The sequence below is a fragment of the Crotalus tigris genome, unplaced genomic scaffold, assembly GCF_016545835.1.
Source record: "Crotalus tigris isolate CLP2741 ecotype Arizona unplaced genomic scaffold, ASM1654583v1 scf7180000017576.4783729, whole genome shotgun sequence".
NCBI classification, from domain to species: Eukaryota; Metazoa; Chordata; class Lepidosauria; order Squamata; family Viperidae; genus Crotalus; species Crotalus tigris.
This window is the reverse complement of record NW_024096487.1, coordinates 636,965-662,887: the sequence shown is the minus strand read 5'-3', so window position 1 is coordinate 662,887 and position 25,923 is coordinate 636,965. Positions and strand designations below refer to the sequence as shown.

General features: G+C 35.9%; 2 protein-coding genes across 46 annotated transcripts in view; one reads left to right on the top strand and one right to left on the bottom strand.

Annotated features, from left to right (window-relative positions):
* MADD (MAP kinase activating death domain) overlaps positions 1 to 6,190 on the top strand; it is a 91,238-nt gene extending 85,048 nt beyond the window's left edge. For all 44 annotated transcript variants that reach the window (XM_039357837.1, XM_039357800.1, XM_039357782.1 and 41 more), the window contains 2 exons: positions 3,243 to 3,289; positions 4,741 to 6,190. In XM_039357837.1, the coding sequence (XP_039213771.1) occupies positions 3,243 to 3,289; positions 4,741 to 4,848 (155 nt within the window). In that variant the 3' untranslated portion in view covers positions 4,849 to 6,190. The remainder of the gene's footprint in view (positions 1 to 3,242; positions 3,290 to 4,740) is intronic.
* A 1,934-nt stretch (positions 6,191 to 8,124) lies between these two features.
* Positions 8,125 to 25,923, bottom strand: part of MYBPC3 (myosin binding protein C3) — a 77,487-nt gene continuing 59,688 nt past the window's right edge. For both annotated transcript variants that reach the window (XM_039357901.1, XM_039357894.1), the window contains 10 exons: positions 23,958 to 24,146; positions 21,400 to 21,534; positions 20,644 to 20,811; positions 19,704 to 19,792; positions 17,771 to 17,966; positions 16,022 to 16,161; positions 14,636 to 14,795; positions 12,821 to 12,957; positions 10,732 to 10,918; positions 8,125 to 9,919 (listed from right to left, as the gene is read on the bottom strand). In XM_039357901.1, coding sequence (XP_039213835.1) covers positions 9,909 to 9,919; positions 10,732 to 10,918; positions 12,821 to 12,957; positions 14,636 to 14,795; positions 16,022 to 16,161; positions 17,771 to 17,966; positions 19,704 to 19,792; positions 20,644 to 20,811; positions 21,400 to 21,534; positions 23,958 to 24,146 — 1,412 coding nt within the window. In that variant the 3' untranslated portion in view covers positions 8,125 to 9,908. The remainder of the gene's footprint in view (positions 9,920 to 10,731; positions 10,919 to 12,820; positions 12,958 to 14,635; positions 14,796 to 16,021; positions 16,162 to 17,770; positions 17,967 to 19,703; positions 19,793 to 20,643; positions 20,812 to 21,399; positions 21,535 to 23,957; positions 24,147 to 25,923) is intronic.

The window sequence follows — 25,923 nt, the reverse complement described above, 5'->3', positions numbered from 1 at the left end:
AGGTTTTTTTCCCCCTACTCTCCACATGTTCCATTTAAGACCTTCCTAATCAAACTTACTGTGCTTTGATTGAACACAGTTTTTACAAGTCCTTATGTGATATAGTCCTCCTTGTATCAATAGTTCATCACTGGGATAATTTAGACCCTAGCAGAAACCACATGTCTGCAGTCCATATCATCACATAATAGATAGCTAGACAGACAGACAGATAAACCTTTATTGTCAGTTTTTCTGTGAATACACTGGCACACATTAAAAAATGAAATCCTGATGCCTACTCTCAAAAAAGAATGAACTTATACATATACATGTGCATATATATACATGTGCATACGTATACATGTACATATATACACATGCAACACACACGTGCATATATATGTTAATCACAGACCATTTAGTATACATAGCGGAAAAAAAGAGTCCTGAGAGTTAACAAGATTGATACTATATGGTACAAAGCTATTACAGAATCTAGTTTTTCTGCTTCAGATACTGCAAAGCCTCCTCCCAGAAGGTAACAAAGAAAACCGGTCATGGAGAGAATGTGTAGCGTCTTAGACAATATGCATAACCTGGTCAAGCATCGCTTATATAGTATGCTATGTCCTGGATAGAAGGAAGTGAACTTCCAATAATCTTTTCTGCCATCCTCACCACTCTCTGCACAGCCTTCCTGTCCAAAATAGTAATATCTCCAAGCCACAGAGTAATACGCTACCTCGGGATGCTTTCACTCCTTCTATAGAAAGTGGTAAGGACAGGGGAAAGAAGATGTGCTCCCCTCATACGAAGGAAGGTGTGCTCTTCTCACAAGAACATAATAGTTTGTAATTGGTTTTAAAGTATTTCCCCTTTCCTATTGAATTTCCTTGGCAGACTCCTGTTAGTCCTCTCTATTTGCTTGCTCAGTGAGTTTGCGCCCTTGAACCTGGCTGCGTTATATTCTTCCTGCTGTCTTTGATTACTCAGAGGAAAGGTCATTCTGACAACCATTCAGTTAACAACTCTTGGTAGCTTTTTGGTCATTAGCTATTAGGTTGACTATCACCTAATAGCTACAAAATATGCAATTTCTGGCTTGTTTCTGGCTACACAACTTTCTTGTTTCTGGCAATTGTCCTTGTAACTCAGCTGGATTCAATTAAGTCCAATATTCTCAGTTATGATAATGTCAGTTTGGTTACATTATGCGCCTCTGTGTGAAGTTAGAATGCAGCTTCTCTATGTCATATCTAACAGATAGACCTTGAAAAATTATTGTGCATCTTATAATTGATATAAAGTCTCATGTTGTTTGAAATAATTTAATTGATATATGTCTGAGTTGGAGTGCTCTGTTGCGACGAATCTTTCCTAAAAAGTAGGAAGCATCACATCCTTGGCTCTGAAATTTGAGTTACTGCTATGTACTTCTGCTTTAGTTTTATTGTGGCCCCTTCACAATCGCTGCTATGAAAACCTTCAATTCTCCAGCAGGTAATGTGGTCCCCTGATCCCTATCCTTTGCTAGTACTGTGTATACTCATTAACAGGGCAAGAGACTGCAAGATGTACTTTTATTTATTTATTTTCTTTTAATCTGTTTAATTTGAGCAGCATCAAAAATCAAATGCAATTCTGGGGGAAGGGGGAAGAGGGCAATCCTTTTTCTGAGCTTCACTGTTAAACTCTTGTATGATAGAGCAGAGGTCCCCAACCTTTTGAGCATCAGGGATCAGTTCCGTGGAGAGAGGTTTTTCTGTGGACTGGAGGGGGGCTGGTTTCATGTACTGCCTGCATCATGCAGATGGGGCTTTACTTGTTTGCGTGAACTGGTTTCTGGCATGCTGTGGCCTGGTACCAGTCCATGGACCGGGGGCTGGGGACCCCTGTAATAGAGATATATTATTTTTATTCTATACAACACTTCAGAATTCTTTTTCAACCTTATTTCTAATTTTTTTCTTTATAGAGAGGTCATAGCAGGTAGATGTAGTCACTGTGATGGCACCCTTCTAAATTAATATTTAAATGTCAGATTTTGCTTTTTTTATTCTGACTTGTCTTTCCCTCTTAAGACCACTTCTGTCTGATTTACCTGTTTGCCTTTTGAAGTCACATACTAACTGCAAAGAAATATTTGTGTGGTTCTTTTTGTAATCATTTATGGGTAATATAGAGTTAGTCTCAGAATTATGTGATACTAATAGTTTCAGAAGATTTTTTTTTACAGTTTTCTGAATTTTGCATCCTTGATCATGTACAGACTTAATATTAACTAATGGATTTTTTTTAGCTTTCTAAAATATTGATTTCATATAATATCAACTTATTGTCTCATTCTTCTTTAATAGAGTCCTGTCATCCTTAGTATGTATTGCTTAATCTTTATTATGTTCCATTAAATTTCTCTGGTAGCACTTTTTTCTCTTACATAAAAAGGATATGTCTGGATTTTGTTTGCATTTTCCACCCACATAAATTAAGGTCAATTGTTTATAGATTGACTGCTATTTTTTTCTCTTAGTAGGTAATATCATGATATTTATTCTACTCATCCTTCCCCATGTAGCCCTATATGATCCAGTTTCCTGTTGGGTGTTAAATGATGAAGCAACAAAGCTAACGAAGTTAACATTATTTAGCAAAGAAAGGATTCAGAATTCTGCTCCTGTTTTGGCTTTGGAATATAGATCTTTTTGAATATTTTTCAACTGTTGGCCAAAATGCACAGGAAGACCAACTCTTCCTTAGAGACAGTTTTCTTACACTAAGGGCATTTAGAAGTTGATTTTTCATTGGTAATATGATAGGATCTTTATAAACCTAAGTACTATCTTCCAGTTTGTTTGGGGATGTATTTCATTGATATTGGGATATAGTTGCTAAAACTGTTTTCTAGTATAAGTGGGACAGACAAGAGCCAGAGGTTTTTGGAACTTGGTAATGTATTATATACCAGAATTATCTATAGAAGAATTACTAGGACACGTACATAAAAGAAAATCACATATCATTCAGAGGAAGCCCAAATGAATCTTAAAGTATTTGTCACTTTAAATTACCTGTATTTCCATGGACTTTGGTGAATTGTCACAATCTAAGAATATAGAATTAGTTAAAAATGCCTTTTTCCTGCAGCTGTTCTATGTTTCCCTTGGATCTTTTGTTACTTTTGGGAACATTATACTATTTCTTTCATTTTTTCCTCTCGTTTTTTGAACTCTTTGTTTTGTCTCTTGCCCGTCCGGTTTTAGTTCCTGAAACTAAAGAAGTGGTGAGCCACAAGTACAAGACACCAATGGTAAGTTACTTACTATGATTTTTGGTTATTTGGTTATTTTTCAAAGGTTTTTTTTCATGCCTAGCATTCAAGCCTCTCATCTAGATTTTGAGATAATACATACATGACCAATTTCAACAAAAATATATTCGAAATGTAAGAACTGCAAGAAATACAGTAGAGAGTTCAACAGAATTTGATAGCTTAATTTTTCATTAGATTGCTTGTATTATTAAGCAAGATTTATGCCTATGATATAGCTTAAATATTGATCTCTTTAACTTAATTAACATGGCAGTAGAACTACCAATGATTAAAAAAATACTTTTCTATCTCCTTTTTCAAAGTAAAAGTAGTTTTTTGTAAACTAGCAATGTAAATGTAACTTAATTTGTGTATTTTTAAAATAACACTTCCTTTAAACATTACATTGCAATGCAAAAGTATAAAGTCATACAAAGTTACACATCATGGATTCATTTGAAGCATAAATATATTAATAATTCTCACCCAAAGTCCTATGAATTAAGGTTAGAATGCTGGTTTTTATTCTACAGACTTGTTGGGCCATAGTATATGGAATAAGATATTTTAATTGTTTTGAAATTATTTATGGTACCTGTGAAAGGATACCAGAAAACTGAAATACCAGCAGAATATTTGGATTATTATCAAATGTAAGAAAGACACTTTTCACTTAACATTTAGAACATATGTACAATACTGCATGCATAGGTAAAATTTAAATAACACTTCCTTTAAACATTACATTGCTATGCAAAAGTATAAAGTCATACAAAGTTACACATCTTACTCTACAAAGGATTTGGGGAACAGGCGGAAGGCAAACAGTAAGATTGAATAGGGATTAGGGATTCTTGGTGCTCTCTGAACTTGGCTGTTTTCTTGCAGATGTTTCATTATCCAAACTAATTATTGCCAGTGCAGTGAATAGAGATTAGGAGAGTATTTATTAACTAACTTTTATAAAGTCATTTAGTTAGGAGAAGAAAACTGTCATATAAAAAGAGGATCCTGAACTGAGGAATGAAAATATCTTTCCCCAATTTTAGAGATGAAACTATGGGTACATACCAGCAAACTCCATGAGAGTTCATATCTCACCTTCTCATCATTCCTCTCTATATTTGCTCCTATATTTGGGATTTTAGAATTTAATCTTAGAAATTAAATTCTATTTGGATTTAGTACAGGTGAAGGTATTTCCAAACTGATTCAACTGTAAACAAAATTTACAATTCATTGGACCATTGGACTTTATTTATACAAACATAAAATGCTGTGTGCTGCTTATTCCTGTCAGTGGTGGAGATGGATGAATTGTCCACATCAAGACGTTATGTCTCATCATTGCATTTCATTTTATACTTGCTCTAGAAGTAAGGAAACTATACATCTACATAGACCCTGCTACCCAGCAATTGATTATCTTATTTTTTAATGTCTTCTAGGCTCATGAGATCTGCTATTCGGTATTGTGTCTCTTCTCCTATGTGGCAGCAGTGCGTGGGAAAGAGGTAGAAGGCAAAAGCAAACCACCTCGTCCGGTGTCCAGCTGATCAACGTTATTGTTGGGAAAGGCATTGCCATGCAATTGTCTCCTTTCTTTTGCAGTTATACAGGCTCACACGAAAACTGTTTGTATATGGCCCCATTCATTTGAGTATATTAGTCTGCAAATCCACTTTATGGAAATCAAACTTTCATAAGCATATTCAGGCCTGTGCTTAAGGTATTCTTCTAAGCAGTTGCATTCTGTTTATCACTTTCTCTTTTGCATCTAGTTTGTCGAGATGGCTCACATGACATTCCCTTACTTTTATTGGCAGTTATATATGATAACTGCCAATTGATAAGCATATGTCTTCTGTTTCAGATTTTTTATTATGTGCATTGTGCAAGCCACTGACTCTTGCTTGGATCACCCACTGGTGCTGTTGTTCAGATGCTTACTTTTATTTCCTTTCTTGCTTTCCATGCTTAAGTTGTCATTAGAGAATCCTGGCCAATATCCCTTTTGTAGACTTCTTCAACCCTAACCCCATCAAGGGTTGGAATATATGTATATTTTCTGTCATTGTGTCATCAAAGGAATGGCTAAAGATCATAATGCAGGAGTGATTAAATAGTGATCTAATGATCAGCATGCATGTACTGTACATACTATTTTAAACAGAAGACAACAATTTTGCTGACATTCCAGTTCAGTTCACTAGTATATACTCATAGACATAAATAGATTTCTTTATGATAAGTGTATAGAATTAAATGAGGACAGGAGAAAAGCCACCAAAACCAAGACAGTATGATTGGCTTGAATGTATGAGATATTCATGTGAAGCCTGAGTGTGTGCAATGTACTGTTAGAGACACATCCAGTTATTTAAAAGTTGTAAGCATGCACAAATGTATCAGTAGCGCTGTATCTTCTCATTTTATGTCTCCCTTTAGCCACGGCTTTTGTCAGTCTATTAATGTTTATTTTAAAAAAGCAAAAAAAAAATGTCACTGTGTAATGAATTTTCCTTTTCTGGTAAATTTCCATTTGACAATTATTGAGTAGGATGAAAAATAAATGAATTGTCTTTCTACTTTTCATGGACTACACTGGATTCTAATGCAAAAATACACCAAGGTACTTGAAGGAGAAAATTTACAATAGGGAAGAAACTGCAGAACATCTGGCAGACTTCTCTGGCTGATGTTAAAGTACCACAGAAGTGATAACATTTCTTGGTAACATGCTTTTAGGAATGTTCAGCTTGTTCTGCACAGTTTAATCTGTATGACTGCACTATAAAGGGTGGGAGGGGGGAAGAAATGTACATATTTCAGTACCACATATATTTATAGAAAAGTGTACAGTTGTCTGAATGTTAAAATAAAATGCAATTAAACCACTGTTGCCTCTTGTGAAATCTTATTAGTCTTGTGTACCATATGCATGACTTCAAACTGAAGGAGTCATCTCTAAAATACACAATTAACCCTCATTTGAACAATCTAGGAAAGGGGGGCATTTATGATTCACAGATTTTGATTAAATATGAAAGCACCTCAATATAGCTTTATGATGTCTTTATAAAAAAGACAACTGATGCAGAAAATTCAAACTTGGTGTCATTCAAACTTGGTGTCAGACTTATAATGAAATGAAGTAGATATTTATTCTTACATTTTTCACCCTATCTGGTAAATTTTGAACAGCACGGAGTTCAACAGGTTGCAATTTTGTATCTGTGATCCACTATGAAATACTATGCAAATCAATTATTTGCTCCAAAATCGTAGTGTGGTAAAAAAATATTTAAGATTGCAAAATGTTGCATTATTTTCACTAAGTTCATTTTAAAAGTGAAATTATGTATTCTCACTAGTTTTTTGCCAGTGCTTAAGCCTATCTTAGCCAATGTGCAGAAATTGAAAGGGATGTGTGATTCAGTTTATAGTCTAGTGCGATGTTTCTTAACCTTTGGTTTTTTTATACTGCATAAGGAAAACAGAGCAAGGCTTCCATCTGTAAGCTCATTTTATTTTTTAGCCTTATGTTATAACTTTGTAACACTTCAACATGAAGTAAGTTACATAGTCAACTGAAATGCAATATAAAAATAAAAGCCATTTTCCTTAGACTGCCTTGATAAACATTGTACTGGTACATAACTCATATTATTTTTCATTTTAAGATCATTGTTGATCATAATGAAGAAAATACTTAGTTTCTTTGCTTGAATTACTATTTTTTTCTCTTTCAGCATAGTGGATTCTGGTTGTCTTTGTTTTGTCTTCCCATACTGTATGTTATTTTTAGCAAATACTTAGTTACTCACTGGTAGGTTATCTTAAGTTATTAGTTGTTTTTAGACCAAATATTTCAGTTTGCTTCTTGTCATTCCTTTAAATCGAAGAATAATTGCAAAAGTGGATGCAAAATAGCTTACCACTTCATTACTACATGCCATTTTAGGTTGTGATGTGTCCTCAAAAGTAAGGACTTCTAAGTTGCTTTGTTGTCCTAAAAAAATGTCTGACCTTTGATTAGCTTCTGGAAAATATCAGTAGTTGGACTTTGATGTCTCTGGATTCTCCTCTTAAAATGGAGTAGATTGTAACTTTAAAATAATTTCAGCATAGCTATGTATTATTTTAGATTTATACTTGGACAGGAAAATAATAGATCATTATAGTAATGCATATTGTATTTTTATTTTAGAGACTGCTTCTTATGCTAGGATTTTACTTTATTTATTTTAGCTCACCCATTTGATTATACTTCTGGGTAGTATATTTTCAAATGTTTCCGTTCATTGACCAAATAAATATTATTTTATTTAAAGTCTTCTTGGTTTTGCTGTTGCCACCCTCTTGGATATATAGATGGGAGACTGGAAGCAACTGTGTTCAGGCTGCGATATTATGTTTTGCATTAATTTTTACTGTTCTGTGATTATAATACTTTCTTATAATGAAAGGGGAACAACATATTGTAAGGATTTTCTTCTGTTTTGATTTTGCAATTACAATCCTAAGATAAAGGATGGAAGTGGTGGGGGTGAGCGGCAGTGAGGAGGGATCGACACCAGCTGAGGCCACACATTATGTTTGACATGAAGTTTATTATCTTCAATGATACCCTTGATGGACATATAGAACTCGAGCCATTGTTTCATGTAGCCTTTGGAAGCTCAAAAAAATTGCACTCCCTTATTGACTTATTCTCAGGCAGGGGTCTGCGACTTTCCATGAACTATGGATGTGAGGTAGTCCTATTTTATGATTTGTAGACAAAGAAATCACAAACAACCTAGGAGAATAACTATTCTGAAAACCAAACGGAAAAGGAGAAGTTTCTATTGTATTTATTTCTTTATGCAGAAGCAATGCGGTTTCATTATGGATACAGTGTTGTGTTTGGAAAATGGAACAAACATTTTTGGTACTTTATATACCAGTATTTATATCACTGTTTATAAACGTACATTTTTTTCTAAATATGCAGGGAATATATTCTCTATCTGTTAAAACGGGACAGCTTTCTTAAAAGTTTCTGATGCTGTTGTAAAATAATTTTTGAATTGACTTTGAAAAATGGAATAATAGCCATAAGATAATGTTACACTTAGTTTTCAAATTATAGTTATGAATGGAAGACTAAGGATCAATTGCTTTACAGCAGAATTCCATACATGTTTATCCATAACTGAAAAACTGTGATCATTGAGGCTTTCTTTCAGACTAGTATGTATCTGATTGTGTGCCTAATGTAGTACCAGATGTGGCTTCGGATCCACACAAGGATTACTTGAACTCAAAATCTCTAGGTACTTTTTCTTGTGTCAGGTCTTTAATGTCTCCTATGACTGGCAAAGTTTTGTGCCAGGCATTGCAGCAGGCAGAGGTTGGGACCTGGTAAGATAAAAAGTGCCCAGTCATGTTGGCTGATCCAAGAAGTGGGGTAGGATCTTAATTTGCTTCCTGAAAGTATTGAGGACCATGTCTGATAACAGCCCCAGGATTCCCATACATCTTTCTCTAAAAATCTATTCAAATTAATCTAGCAGTATTTAAAACTCCCTAATTTTTAAATTTAAATATTTGCATTGCAATTAAATCTTCAGTTTTCATTATCTCCCACAGTTTGTTATTGAATAAGTGATTTTCCTAAAGGAATGTGTCTGTGCAGTTTAGCTATAATGCAGAAACCCGCTATTGCTGAATTCAAACTATACGCTCAGAAAAATAAAACCCATTTGTTTGATTAAAAAGTGAAATCTATGCTGGCAAAATCCATGTGTAAATAGACTACATTAAGGGTGTTTAACAAACAATAAAAATAAACGCAACAGATTGTCTTGCCCCGATCATTTTTTTTTCAGTTCAACTCTTAGATAACAATTTTTAAAGGCAGGCAGAAAATTGTTTCTTGGAGAGCTGCACAAAGTCATCAAAGGAGGTGCTTCCCAAGGAATGTGGAACACCTCTAGTTGAATTCTTAAAACAGCCACATCCTTTAGAAGGCTTTCATAGCTGCTTCCAAAGTTATCTGCCATAAATATTGTAAGAACAAGAGTTTGAAAAATTACACCCCAGTTGTTTGCATGTGAGGCCTAAGCATATGCACTAAGTCACAACGTAATGATACAAGTGGTCTCATTCCCAAATAGACTTGTTTTTTTTAAAAAACAACAACAACTGATGAATGCATTTGGTGTGGATTTCCTTTCTATAGATCTCACATATCCCACTTGTTGTCAAACAGGGTCTACTGTTGTAAAACCATTGTAACCGAATATTGCTAGGTTGGCATGATTATAACTGGGGGTATGTGAAGCTCTTATCAAGAACAACAGTCTTACTCATTGGGAGCAAAGCAGCACAAGAGACTGAAACTGCATCAAGAAATGAATTAAGTTCATTCTGTAATTTCCCTGGCAGGAGGAGTGATGACCATTTCTGACATCAGAAGCTATTTAGGGCTTTGAGGGGCTGACACATCTTTCTGGTTTTTTTCCATGTTGCTGGACTCTTCCAATTTTTCCCAGATGTTCAAGTTTATTTTTGTTTGATAAAACAATTCAGCTTTGTATCTGGGCTTGTTGATATTCAGTTCTTTAGAATTTCACTGTGGTGCTGTAGATACCAAAATAAGAAATAAGCAATGAGAAACATTAATACATGTATTCATGTGTGCTAACAATTCATATTAACTATTTATTATAAAATACTGAGAATGAATTCCCAGTTGATGTCACACTTCTATTTTTAGGCTAAGTTTTGTTTGGAGTTTGGAAGATAAATTGGTCTGCTGTCCCTTACTATGTCACAGTCATATGCTTTGCTTGTGGTCAAAGTCTTGCATATTCAGCTTCTCCTGATCTGTTCTGTCCTGATGCCTTTAATCAGTTTCCTTACACAGAAATGGGATACAGTAATGTAAATTCAGCAGCAACTCTGTTGCTGCAGATCTGTACAGGAAGTCATTGTACCCGTAATAAAAAAGGTTCATTTGCTGTACACAGGGAACACAACAAGTGCCACTTTATGAGATTCTGCTAGTGTAATGTAGTACATGTGGCATAAGTTATGATGCCATGTTGTTCCTCATCTGCAGCTTGTGGAAGAAAAGATATGAAATGCATATTGGCACATAAAAAGACAGGGCAGACATAAAGTGTGAGTGTTTCCTTACCTTAAAATTCCTTTCTCTCTGCATTGGAGTTGGAATACAAAACCGCTATGAACCATTGCTAAAAAAAGCTTTGCAAACAAAGGTATGCAATGAGTAAATCACTTGCCCAGTTTGCATGCAGATAGGTCTTCATAAGTCCATAATTTTTTAGCATCCAAAAGGACAATGAAACTGCACAGTTAACCTTTAAAGGATACAAATTCAAAGCCTTCTCTTTTAGGAAGTAATAGATCTATTAAATCCTCTTTAGTACCTCTAACATCGAATCGACACTCTATTTCTGCTTCACCGCATTCATTCACCGCCTTGCAGGTATAAATGCCTCCATCAAAGGGGCTGGGCTTGCGGATTTCCAAAGTCAACACTCCATGCTTACTGAACATGCGATACTTGGCATCTCCAGAAAGGTCCACATTGTTTTTGAACCAAAAGATTTTGGGCTGTGTTTATGAAAACAGAAACAATAAGTTTGAAGCAGAAGTGGGTCATTTTTGAAGAGGAAAGGACATCTACTTTGCTATTTAGAAATTACATTAGACATTTAAGCGGGTCAAAATGCATTTTTAACCCAAACATGTTTGCTTCAAGAAGTATTTCATCCATGTTAGGTCCTTGAAACTTTTAAAAATGTGTTATTTGCTAAAGATGAGAAGTATACATGTAGTCCTCAACTTACTGTACAATTGAAATCGAGCCCAGAATTTCCATTGCTAAGTTGTTAAGCGAGGCAGTTGTTAAGCAAGTTGCACCTCATTTTATGGCCTTTTTAAACACAGTTGTTAAGTGAATCGCTGCAGTTGTTAAGCAAATCATGTGGTCATTAAGCCAATCTAGCTTTCCCCTTGACTTTGCTTGTTGGAAGCTGCCTGAGGAGGTTACAAATGATGATGGCATGACCCTGGGACAGTGCAGCTGTCATAAATACATGCCAGTTGTCAAGGGCCCGATTTTTGATCATGTGACCACGGGGAAGCTGCAACAGTGGTGTGAAGACTGGTCACAAGTCACTTTTTTCAGTGCTGTTGTAACTTCAAACGGTTACTAAATGAACGATTCTAAGTCCACAACTACCTGTAGTTTTGGAAAATCCATAAAGGATGGCCCAGAATCCACTGGCAAGATTAGCGTGGTGCACAAGAAACGCAGCAGACATTCTTACCAAACCTCCTCCTTCTTAGGGATTTCATTGATTTCATTGGTGATCTAGGACTACTTTATTTTTATGTCCAGCCAACTTTCATATCATAATATTATTATGGTTTCCCCTCTTTATAAAAACACTTTTTTCTATTTCTCTCAGAGGTGATCTTCTCATTCTGACTCAAGCCTCTGATTTTCTAATAATCTTATATAATTCCTCGTCTAAATTCTTATAAATGAATTGTTAAAATATTTGTGCTTAGAAACAACACATACTTTGCCCTATTTCTATGGCTCACTTACAAACTGGATTTTTTTCCTGTATTTTCTATTGCTTCAATATATTTATATGTTATGATGTCATATACCAGTGATGGCGAACGTTTTAGAGACTGAGTGCCCAAAAACTGGCCCCGCCCCTGCTCCACCCCCTGCCCCGCCCCCACCCTGCTTTCCCGCAGGGCCACTCACCGCCTCCAGATTGCCCAGGCAGCCCAGCAGCGCCATGGCCACGCCCTCTCCCCTCTCCCCGCACCCTGCAACATCAACTGTGCGCAATGGGGCATGAGGGCAGAGTCTTGTCTACGCTGCCTGACTGCCATGTCCTTGGCTGCGCTGCTCTGTGTGGGCCATGCTTGGGGGTGACTCTCCTCCAGGGCGGCTGCTGGTGAGGGGATCACGGGGGGAGGCAAGGCTGGGGCAAGGGCACATGTGCCCACAGAGAGGGCTCCTAGTGCCACCTCTGGCACCAGTGCCATAGGTTCGCCACCACTGTCATATACACTCTAGCATAGTGGTTCTCAACTTGTGGGTCGGGACCCCATTTGGGGTCGAACGACCATTTCACGGGGGTCGCCAAACAACGCAGTCCGCCATTTTTCCCCCCTTTTCCTTAGCTGTGCTACTCCCTTTTATTCTATTGGCTTTTGAAAGCCAATAGAATAGACTCTCTTGAATAGAGTCTAGTTCTATTGGCTTTCAAAAGCCAATAGAAATTGTCCAGGCTGTCTCTGCCCTGCTGAGCCCGCCAAAAGTCCCATTCTGCAAACGGTGCTGCACCAGTTGAGTAGTCCTCGACTTACGACCATTTGGGGTCGCGGCATTAAAAAGGTTGAGAACCACTGCTCTAGCACATTAGTAGTAATTTTCCCACTACAGTAATCTGTATTAACAATCAAGTGGTAGGATATAGTATGACATACCTTTGGGCTTCCTCTGACGGCACAACTGAGTGTTGCATTATATCCAGAGACTACCGAACGATCAGAAAGCGGATGGGTGAATTTTGGTACTTCAGAGAAGTCATGCTCTTTGTAATTAGGTGGTTTGTAAACTGCTCCTGCAACATGAACAAGAGGTAGGGTGAGGGGAAACCAAACAGGAATATTTTAAAATAATAATTAAAAACCTCCAGCTAAAATATTTAAAATAGGATAGCAGTAGTGCTAATAAGGTTCAGAAGTAAACAAGATGATTTCCTGTCATGTTTGTGAAATTCTCCGATGGTTGTTATCTAAAACTAGTCTAAGGATTAAAGAATTTGATGGTAGGAATAATAGAGTTGGGAGGACCTTGAAGGTCTTCTAGTCCAAACTCCTGCTCAAACAGGAAACTCTAAAACATTTCAGACAAATGGTGGTCCAATGTCTTAAACCTCCAGTGTGGAGACAAGTTGTTCCACTGATTAATTGTTCTAACTGTCAGGAAATTTCTTGTTAGTTATAGGTTGGTTCTCTCCTTGATTAGTATCCCTCTGCTGCTGCTTCTCCTGCCTTTTAGGTGCTTTGGAAAATAGGTTGATTCCCTCTTCTTTGTGGCAGGTCCTTAGATATTGGAACACTGCTATCGTGTCACCCCTAGTCCTTGTCATTAACCTAGACATACCCAATTCCTGCAATTATTGTTCATATATTTTAGCTTCCAGTCCCCTAATCATCTTTGTTGCTTTTCTCTGCACTTAGAGTAACGCCTGGAATGAATGTGAACTTCCAGATCTAATTTACTAGTTTGTCTTTTTTAATTACTTTATTTATATCTATAGTCTGGCTTTTTGTTCAAACTTGATTTTGAGTCTAAAGTATGTTCAAATAGTGGGAACAAATATACTTATGTACAAGATCTACAAAGAGGTAAACCCTAGTTGACATTTGTTGTGATTTGAATCTGATTGGCAGGCTTCAGTTAGGAAAAATAAATTATCATTGGATCTTACCTATCAAATATTTTTAAAGAGTCTTTGTATTTCAGCTATCAAATGCTAACTAGCTTCAGACTTTAGCTATCAAATACTGTCAAGTTTTGCACAGTTTTTAAATCTCATTGGAGAGCTTTCTTGGGGGGGGGGGGAGATTTAGTGAAAAAAGGAAAGTGATTTCCATGATGTTTGTTCTTCTGCAGTCCATTTGAACTGTATGCTAAAGATACTCAACACAGGATCTCAGTGACAAATGATGGAAGGGTGTAGGACAATTCACCACGACCAACCCACTATGGCCAACTTGCCATGCACCAACTCGCCATAACCAACTCCCTGCAGGACAATACAATGTTATATTAATTGTTTCCTTCAGTTACTTTTATTATTGGAGACCAGGTTTTCTTAAAAAGTATTGTAACTATTGTATTTCTGGGTCAAATTTATTTTATTATTATTGGCTATGATTCTGTTGATATTAATTTAACTTTTGTATTTGTTGAATTGTTCTATGATGAATTGTCCCGTGGTGAGTTGGCCCCAACGAGTTGGCCATGGCAAGTTGGTCAAGGTGAATTGTCCTATACCATCCTGGTAGATGCTGGTGTGGAAATTCTTGCCCAAATCACTATAGGTCATCTACCAATATATTGAATACTAAATTGTGCAACATGATACCTATTTCAAAAATTTACTGGCTTAAATAGCGAAGATTCATTGGACATCTCATAGAATATCTGACAACTTATTTTGATTCCGACATTAACAAAGATAATTTTTAATGAGAATGTTGGCATGTGCCTGTATTATTGCTCTTTGTTACCTGTCTTTTTAATGTAGGCAGAGTTTTTGGTGGTTGCAGCATTTTCACTCAGCCCACACAGGTTTTCACTGAAGACCCTGAAATAGTATTCATTTCCCATGATCAGCTCTGATACTACACAGCTAATGCGCTGATAGTGATCAAAAACAGTGTACCATTCCTGGAAAGCAAAACAAAAAAAGCGTGCTGAACCTTAAAATATCAACATTTTTTTTAAAAGCTGACATTTGATACATAAGCATGGTGAAACACAGTAAAATGTGATGAAGCTATAATGGATCCTAAGGTTAACCAGCTGTAATGTCTGTCCAGACAATGAATGCATATATACACAAGGAAGCTGAATTATGTGCAATAAGAAGTCAAGCACTATTATAGATAAAAATGAACCAGGAGTTATAATAATCATTCTGGCCTTCTCCATGAAAAACTAACAAATAGAAAATTACAGCTGGGATTTTTTTGGCCACATAGACTGAAAAAGGGAAGCAAGTTCCTTTTAATAGAATAAGTTGCCCTTAGAAAGTCGAGGAGTACAGCATTTCCTTTACCCTAATGATTAACCCATAGAGGTGGAGAAATCTAGCTATTTGCTCCTTTACAAGGGTTGACGGGTGAACCCGAATTCTTGTAGCAACTACGTTTGCAATCAAGATTGTGATTCTGATAATTATAATTTCTCACAATTCTATCATAGCCACAGGTGTTCATAAAAAGGAGGGGAATGGCTTATATCTATTGTGTTCTATTTATATCTCATTAGTCTAAAGCAGGAGTGTCAAACTGCCGGCCCATGGGCTGGATGCATCATAGCGAAACCACACCCACCCCATTGCCGGCAATGGAAAAAAAGTTGCGATACGCTGCAACATGTCACGTAACGTTGTGACTTTGATACCCCTGGTCTAAAGGTTTAATGATAGGAGAAGGAGGCTTTTTTAAAATATAAACACTGATTATATACTTTTGGAATTCCCCAAGCAAACCTCATTCTAACTGGAAATGCTGAAAAAGTCATCATCTTATCTTAATTAGTCATGACTGTAGGAAGGGTTAGTCGTGCGAGGTAGTCCAGACAAGAAGCACAAACAAGAATACCAACTCTATCTCTATTGTAAAGTTGCACTAACAAAGTCTTCTGAAACTGAAAATACTTCTCCCCTCCTTTCCTTCTACTTATTGGAAAACTGAGAAGGTTCCTTCTGAAATAGTCCTCATGCCCTCCCTCTTTCTGAGCGCTAAGGTATCTTTAAATTCTGGTTGTCCAGTCTGTAGTTCTCTCTCCTGCCTCCCAAGGCTATTCCCACATACTGTTACAGGAAGTATTAATTGACTATACATCGTTCTAGGATGGATATGTACCCTTACCCAGTCTATGGTTCTTACCATTGTTTTTTTGTCTGCCTTCTGGACCACGTATCCTGTGATTTGAGAATTGCCATCATCCTGGGGAGGCATCCATTCCAATGCAACATTGAATCCCCATACGTCCATAATCTTAATGTTCAGGGGAGGACCAGGCTTGTCTGGAGAAAGAAATCCACCACACAAAACCAGCTGTACATAATCAAGAGCTGCTCCTCAGTGTTTTTACAAAGATGTGATACAAGTGGAGTTCAGCTTAAATAACCTCATGTTCTGATATATTCCAAGCAATCCTCTGCATCCAATTTTTCTCCTATAATAAATTTACCTTACCAAATATAGATGTGACAAATGTATTCAGTGGCTCCATATTCCGACAAAGAAAGGTAAAAATAACAATTTTCACTTTCTCCAAATCCATGGACATTCACCATTAATCAATGCAAATCAAAAAATTAATACCTTTCCTTTCACCTCCCCCACAATGTCTTTTAGGCTGAAGTTGAATTCCATCGCTTTATAATATTCTATGGTTTTATTTGTAAACTCTTCAGAGTCATGAAGCTAAAATGGGCGGTTTGATACAAATGTGGTAAATAAATAAAATAGTATACTAATTTGCATATACAGTATACTATATTACTTAAAAACAGTTCTAAAAGGTTATGAATTATTGTGTCACTTTATTGTGTAGCTTTATAAAAATAAAGAAAAAAAATCTTCCTTGATACTTCACTTCTGAATTCCTCATGGACATCTAGTCTTTTGGAAACAATATACAAGTGGTTTACCACTTCTAATACCCTGCCCTAGCTATACAGTATATCTGGGATTTCCTTCAGATTTTTTCAAAATGAACCAGGTTTGACCCTTTTTAGCTTTTTCAAGACCAGCCAAAGTTATCTAAATATTGCTATTTGCTATATGACCTTTCTCCCTCCCTCCCTCCCTCCCTCCCTCCCTCCCAACATGTAATTTTGGATGCATCCATTAATTCTTCTTAGCTGGATACCTGTTAGAGATACTGTAGTCAATTGTCCATTAAACACTTAAAATGATCAATAATTAATCCTGGAAATCTCAGATTGGGTTGCTACTCTTTCAGATGATTTTTTTTTTATTTTACAGGAAATGAATTATTTCTCTCAAAAATAAGACTCTTGTCTCAGAGAAAAAAGCTGATTGCATTGTTATAGGCATAATGTAAAGGAGCTCCTGAGACAAAAATTCAAGTGGATCTTGCAATAGCCACCCTTATAAATGGATGAGTATTTCACTCTTCATTGAATAGTTCTAGAAAAACCCTCTATACTGTCTCAAATTTTCTATGTATCAGTAGCTGTAGGTTTAATGATGGAACTAAGTTCAGTTGTGAAATCCACCACAGAAATTCTGACACTTTTCTAATAAAAACAGCTGCTGTGGTTTCTAACTTGGGTTGGGACTATGCTCAAAGGATTGATCATCCATCCAAAAAGGCACCAATCCAATGGAGTCTATATTGAAAGGTGAGCTTTTTTCTCTTCTCCCACTCCTCAATCGCCCTTTTCACATGCATTGGGAAAATATTTTTTGAAACAAGGAATGGGAAGGAGACTTAATTATTGTATTGCTGAGAGTCCTGCTACAACTAAATACAGTATATTTTGCAGAAGGATTGGTTAAAAAAAAATTCAACCTGATTTCAGATGAGCTAAATTCTATTAAATTGTTCCACGTGAAGAATGAGATACAACTGTTTTAGATAAATATTATCCAGTAGTTTCTTACCCATAATCTGCATAGTAATGGTGACTTTATCACTCATGTTTTCTATTTGCACCTCAACTTCATATTTTCCAGAATGGTGACGCTCTGCCTTTCGGATAAATAGAATAGTATCTGTATTGCTGTTTCGTATTCCCACTTCCTTGGAGTCTATTAGCTGACCATCTTTTTTCCAGATAACTTTAGGTCTAGGTTTACCCTGTGAAAAGAAAGAAAAATGGTCAGACTGAAAACAAATTTGATTTTCAGTAGTTGGTTGTATAGTATTAATCTTTTGCCTTATATGAAGAAATTGTTTCTCTCACAGCTGTTCCCTGTAGGTTTATTTCTTGCATATATAGCTAGAAATATATAACTATCGCCCTCACATATAGCTACAATGAAGCTATCAGAAAATAATTTTTAATTGTCTTATTATAAAATGACCAGTTCTCATTAGCACCTGCTGCTTCTTAGGAAGATGTTAATTTTTTATCACCACCATGGAACAATATACACATGGATGCCCGAAAGTCAAGAATCTGCTTTAAAAAAAAATGTGTGCTTCAATCTATACATATTGAACAGGAAAATACCTTTCATTATTGTGAGACTGTAATTGTCTGTAATTCTGTTCTTCTCTTTTAGCCCATCTCTTCCTTACCAGAGAACTTGAAATATATGCACACTTTAGAGTATCAATATATTTCAACAATTAAAAAGTCAGATCCTTCAAAAGATCAAAATTTTAACATCACTAATGTAAGCATGGAATGTTTGCCGATGTTCAAATCATAAAGTATTTAGAATTTAACTTTTATCATGACCATAATCAGACATCACAATCAAACTAAGGTTTTTAGTGACAATAATGAATTTTAATAATGAGCTTTCCCTGCATGCTTGCCCATCTCTGGTATGGCTTAAAATTAAACTACTTCATTTTAGAGTAAAAACAGTTTAGTATACCATTCAAGACAAAATACAATTAATTTTATAAGCTTCAGTTTAAAGCTTTAATTTTCTATTATTATGTGGCAATCAAGTCACTGTCAAACACATTGGTATGTATGTATTTATTCATTTATTTAACTTACATGCTGCTCATCTTGCCTGGAGGTTCAGATAGATTTGCTCCAAGAGATTTAAAATTAATGTGTTAGACAAGCAACAGTTCAAATTTCTCACAGTTTGTCTAGTTTCGATAACTTAAAATGGGAACGAAGGATTCCAATCATTCTTTGCAGTTGCATTGGAGCAATAAAGGGAAAATTGAACAACTTGGATTGTAGAATAGATCAGTTCCTCTTAAGATGAATTGAAGATTTTCATAACTCCTGAATAAACTATTATCTACTTTCTAGTTACCTTTGTTTATCTCTTATCTTTTGATCTAAGCCAATATTGCTCAACCTTGACAATTTTAAGGTTACACATACTGGCTGGGGAATTCTGGGAGTTGAAGTCCACACATCTTAAAAGTTGCCAAGATTGAGAAAAACTGCCCTCAGATTTTAAATGAACCTTTTTAATATTTTGACAATTATGAGATTGAGAAGTGTCGCTTTTGTGCAGCTTGTCACATCAGGGATAGAAGGCAGAAATAACTTATTTAGTTTTTTTTCACTGGCTGTTCCTCAAAGTACTTTCTGACAATGAACCTCCTTACAAACATTCTTTTAGCAATATTGCAAAGTAGAGATACTGCCAATCTACTCAGTTGAAGAGACATAGAGATATGACTACAAACATTGTCCTCGGCTAAATCAGAGGTGGGCAGTACTTGGTGGAAGGATGAAAATACAGACCAAATGTGCTTTCACCCAATGATGAGGAAATTTCTTGACACCTGGACAAGAATTACTCCAGAGATACACAGGTATACTTGTGCCCACTGTCAGTTTCTTCAACAAGGGTAAGACTTTGCCCTATGATCAATAAAGATTTCATCACATACCTGGAAAGGAATTACAATGTTGATTGTATCACCAACTTTCTTCATTAAAGTCTGTCTGAGATTGCGTGGCAGTCTAATTTTAGGGCGCTCTGCAGATCAAAAATCAAGTCAGAAGGTAATTAGTCTATTTTAGATTATTGTACATATTGTATTTGCAAAAAAGTAAATGATTTTGACAATATGTATTAAATATTTATAGAAACCATAATTTTAAGCATATTTAATGACTACTACTTGGAGGGTTTTTATTAAAAAAATTGTGTCATGGCAAGTGCTGCAAAGATACATGGGAAGAAGATGTCACACTGGGATTCTAATTGTTCAATTAAATATCCATGAACAAAGGCCATTCTGCTTGGGACTGAGAGAAATAGGAATCTAAAAACATCTCAAGAGCCATAGATTGCACATCCATGTTCTAGTGTAAATCAGGTGTACAGCCCAGTTTTAGGAGATCCTGGACTCACACTAGAAAGCCAGATTCATATGGTTAAAACTGAGATTCCAACATGAAACCCAACTACAATAATAAATCTATAAACTTAATTTGGTACCTGTTAAGCAAATTAGAGTATCTGAAAGTTTGTCAGATACCTTAAAAAAATGATTTCTATTAATGAGTCTACATTTATTGCAATTCTTGAAGAATTTTATTTTTGTTTCATCAGTGAAAGAAATATATTGTGACTGGCAGTGCCATCTTGACATTTGTTTGTAAGTGGATGACTGCCTCCATGACAATTATTTTTTGGAGCTTCCATAATACGTTTTCAAAATTCAAAACATTCCCCCTGGCCCAAAAAGATTAGAAGACTGATGAATTTAAAATATTAGGAAGAATGAGCTCCAATAAACAAATTTATAGTCCCTTGTACTCCAAGGAGCTTTTGATTAAAGAAATAATTATCAATGGCTTCAGGAATTCTCTCAAGGCACTTACGCAAGATCTCTTGAACAGTAACTGGTTCCTTGATTATTGCTGGTTGACTTGTCCCTGCTAAATTTATAGCAGTGATACGAAAATACAATTTGTCTCCTGTAACCAAATCTTTAAGTAAGACAGATGTGCGTTCAGTGGGGCTAGGAAGAGCTGGAATCCATTCGGTGGCTGCAGATATTAAAAAACAAACTGCTAGATTTTTTTAAGCACATTTTTATAAGACATTTTTTATGAGATAGCTAACTAAATGTAACAAATCTAAGGAACAGTTAGAGAAGGGAGAGACTGCATTTTGAAACTGGATCTATTGAAAATTGCACAGATCACAGATCAGAGATTACTTTAACATTTGCTGTAATAATTTTAGGAATAATGACTGATAAGCTAAAAATGTGTAACTATTTCTATCTCCAAATAATACTCATTTCTCTGGAGGTGGAGAGACAAACAAAATACATAACTACAAAGTTCTTCCTGTAAATTTATACCCACTCTTACAAGTTAGCGCATATTCCATTATCTCTGTTTCTATGCACAGTGATCCACATTTTAGGAAATAGGCAGCCCCTGAAAAGAGAATCTCTATGACATTAGCCAGTTTTAAACCATAATCTCTCTAATTATTCCTTCATCTTACTCTGCCCTCCTCGCTCTACTTTATCAACCTGAAGATCAATGTCTACTTTAGTAAACACAATAAAATGGGTGTTATTTGTTCCTTGGAAGGTATTTCAGAATACATCAGAACTTACTCACATCCTTCTCTGCAGTATTCAATATTGTAGCCATCCAATCCTCCTGCTCCAATCCGTTCAGGGGGTCTCCATTTCAAGGTAACAGAAGTGTCAGAAATGTCTTCTACTGTAAAGTGTGTTGGCTCACTTGGGGGAGCTAAACAAAATGCACAAGCCAAAGACGTTGCATGATATGTTAAAGCTGAGCAACAATGGAATTTTCATTTTCCTTATTAAAAATGTCATCTTATAATACTTTAATTTTTTGCAAAATGTAATTTAAAACTATAAAAGCAGCACAATATTTTTTTAACAAATAGTATGACACACAAACTATTTGTCAAAAATGAAGTAACTTCTTAAAGCAGTGATCCTCAATCTACGGTGCATGGACCTCTGGGGGGGGCATAATGTCATCAGAGGGGGTTCACAAAAGCTTGAAGAAATGTTATGATTTAAATCTTGATGGTCCGTGGCCATGCTCCATGGCCACAAAAAATATTTAAAAAGGGGGACCACGGTGAAAAAAATGTTGAGAACCACTGTCTTAAAACAATCTCTGTGAAGAATCTTAGAATTGAAAGAGTTTCCATAAAACTGACTTTTGATGGTGAAGACTTCACGCTTTTAGAAAAACAACACCTCTACCGAAGATACTAAAGATCTGAAGAATTTAACTGTGGGAGAAGCAGTAACATGAACATCACATGGAGATCCCTTACTTAGGTCTGGAAGATTGATAGCCATTATTGTATCTTTAGAACAGGATTTCCTAAGCTGAAAACAAGCGAAGATGGAGGCTGCTGGATTTTATAGCAACGGCAGCATTTAAGCATTCTTGTGGAGCATAGATTGTTCTTACTGGAGTTCACAATCCCATGAATATGGCTAAGTAGATGGTGTGACAATTGCTAATTTGACTCAAAGACAAGGCAAAAATATATTAGCTAGCATGTCAATATAATGTGCATAATGAATGCTCTTAACCCCAAAATTAACAGCTATAAGGAGGACAAGGGATATCATATTGCTCTAATTGGCAGTCAATACTGGGGAGACAGATGTAAAGAAGTATAATTTTCTTGTTCAGTAGTTATAAAACAGAGGTATTTTGGAGCAGAATTCTCCCACTAATATTATTCGATTGTCAATATTGTCATCGTCATCATCATCGTACCTAAAAGATTTATTTATATTATGCTCATTGTCAAAGGCTCTAAGCAGCTTATAATCTGAAACATATTTTGCACACATGAGCTACATTTCAATCTTTGAGATTCCTCTTTACGAAATATTTTTCCATCTCACTCTACAAAGGCTTCACACTTCACTGTGTGGCATAATATTCATTCCACAGCTGATTCAACCTCATTTCATTTAGACTACATGCAATAAGGGAACAACACTTTAAAAAGAAGGTAGGTGGGTTATTTTTTGTGCCATATGTGTGCTTATCATAAACCAGGAAGCTTAAATGTTGTGGTATTTAAACAAATTGTGAACACTGCTTAAAATATTTCAACTATACAGAATGTTCCATACAACAGATAACAAGCCCAATCTCTTTTCAAAAAGGTTAAAAATGACACAACAGATGGGAAACCTAATGTTAGCACCCAACCTAACATTGTTGTGAGAAACACATTTTCTCACTCGCCTTTTTGGAATGACATTCAATTAAAGCCAGTTGTTGAGAGTAATTTTTAAAAAGCATGTGCATCACTCACATGTCGGTATTTGGATGTGAGCGTGTTACTATAAAATGCACATTACAAACCCAGTGCCTCATCTCCAGAGTTGCAGGTTGCCTCTTATTTGTAATTAGGTAAAATCCTGGACCTTTTAGTTCAGCTGTTGCCTGTGGGAGTTCTTCAACCATTTCCTGGACTGGATCTTCTCCTTCTCCTTCACCAGTACATTTGTTGAATGGTGACTGAAGATCAGAGCTAATCACTTTGTCTTCAAATATAATTTTGTCTGCTTGTCCATTCTTAGGGTCTTGAATTTCCACACTATTACTTTCAGAAGCCTCTTCTCCTTCTTCATGGACTTCTGTGAGTTGAGCCACTTCTTCGGTCATTGCTATGATTGCTGTACCTTAATTTCTCAAATGCTGCTTTCTCACAATGACTCACACAGTGTGCCCTTAACTCAAGGACTGCTACAAAATGGTGGGGGTCATAATGATTATATATAGAAAATCCATGGATATTTTCCTAATCAGATAGCCTTACAGCTTCACTGGGGAGGTGGACTGGGTGGCATTAGTAGTTTACTATGGTATTTGCATCCATAATGGAATGGGGGAAGCTGAGAGGCAATGGGAGGTCACTGTCAATTAGCTTCCCTCTCTTGTTCAGCCTAGCTTGCCTCTCACACTTCTAATTTTAACAGTTAGAAATTCATCAGCAATTTTATGAAACTGGAACCTTCATGCCCTCGTTTTCAAGGACAGGTAAAAGGAAAAAAAACAAACTTCAAATAGCTATACAACTATTTTCTCTCTTCAAAATTGTTCATGTCTTTCTTGCGTTCTCAAGGAGGGATTACAAATAATGCAACATGCAGGTTGACACTCACCAATTGGCATGAAAGGTTGTGAGGCAGGACTAGGCCGAGACATGCCAACTGAGTTGACAGCATAAATTCTCATCTCATAAACAACTCCTTCAATCATTCTCTTTGCTTCATAAGTCAGATCCTTCAAAAGGTCAAAGTTCAGCCTCATCCACCTGTAGCTCTTCTTTTTCTTCCTCTCTAAGATGTATCCTGGAAATCAAAAAGAAACTATAAGAGTATTGAGGAAGTGCCTTGGGCCATATAGCAGCCAACTACCACAGCACAACCATTTTGCTTTTGCTGTACAGAAAATTTCAAATCATATTTTTTATTGCATCCCTATTTCATGCATATTTGTCATTTAGTCTTCATGTACATAGATTAGGGAAGGCAACATTAAATATTTGGATTCTCAATGCTCTATTATTTAGCAAATTATTAAGCTGAGATAAAAGCAAAAATAGTGTGAATGTAAGGAAAGCTTGACTTTGAGTATTAGCCAGTTACACCTTGCCATTACAATGCCTTGTAGTTCACAAGTATTTCCTAAGATCAAGGCTGTTTGTATTGTATATTAAAAGGAAGGGATTGATAATACCATATAATGAGTCTTTTTGCAACTACTGTTAGATCACAAAATAATGCCTTTTTGAGAAATTTAATTAAGAGCAAGCTTATGCATTAATCAGAAAGAGATTACTATACATATTGTTAGAAATAGTTACTTATTTTATTAAATATTTATAAAATATTTACATTTTATTGTTTATTGCCTCTTAGTTCCTAGAAAAATAAGTTTTGCCTTTCTTGCTTCATGCCTTAATTCAAGTTTATTTTACTAAACAGTGTCTGTCTTGCAGCTGCATGTTTTAAAAACTGCTCTAAATTATCAGCCAATTACATATTTATTTAGTTTACTAATATACAGTCAGACACCAAATTGTTACTCTGAAGTCACTCTCTCTTTTTCCTGAGGTTTCCACACAATTGTGGTTAAACTGATTTGAAGTTGACTCTCTTCCATGGATAGAACTCTAATCCTTTGTGTTTCTGTAGTCTACTCACAAGTCACATTGGAGTTTATTTATTATTACTCTGTTCTAATGTGTCATTATATCATTCTGTGTAGAAGAAGCACCATGACCAAGTTGAAATTAACACCTCTGCTCTCATTTCTGAGAAATGTAAAAGCCTGAAGAAAATATCTGTTATGGCTGACAGAGAGACAGATAGCATCTATTCCTTAGGAGAGATATGGACCCAAGTAGCAAATCCTATATTAGCCCTGGTATTATATTTATCACTATAATGGCTGACATGGAAGAGTTATAAGGCATCCCACTTGGTTATAATGATCTAACCAAAAGCCTGATCTCCGAGTAGTCAATCTGTTTATATAAAAAATAAAAAATAGATAAACTACATATTATTGTGTAATTTAACAAATTGTGACCTCATTTATTCAGCCCAATAACATGCCCAAATTATTAAAAGCTCCCTCACCTGCACACCAACTGAAATAAAACATGCCTAACCAATAGCCCAACAGATTATTCCTCTAGTTAAGAAATGTAAACTTTAAAAGGAGGGTGAACTTTCCATGCAGATTGAAATCCCCCCCCCAAGTTTCTATTTTTAACACCCAGTTACAACAAGAAGCTGCAGAACTTGCATTTGTAAATGTGATAAGACTTTCCAAGGTCTACATAGAGGATTGAAGTTTATGCAAGGCAATCCTATGCACTATTGCTCTGGAGGAGATCTGACATTGTTCAATAGAGCTTATGCTCTTCTAGTCCTCTTCAGAACTGAAGTGTTTCCTCTGTGAGTGATAGCAAGAATTGTTTTTACACTGAAATGAAAAGCTTGATTACATCCATATGTATACTGTATGAAAGGAATATTAAGTCCATTACTTTTTAAATTACGGTAAACATGTGAATGTGAAATACAATGCCTGTGCTTCATTCAGACTTTCAAGTGTTGG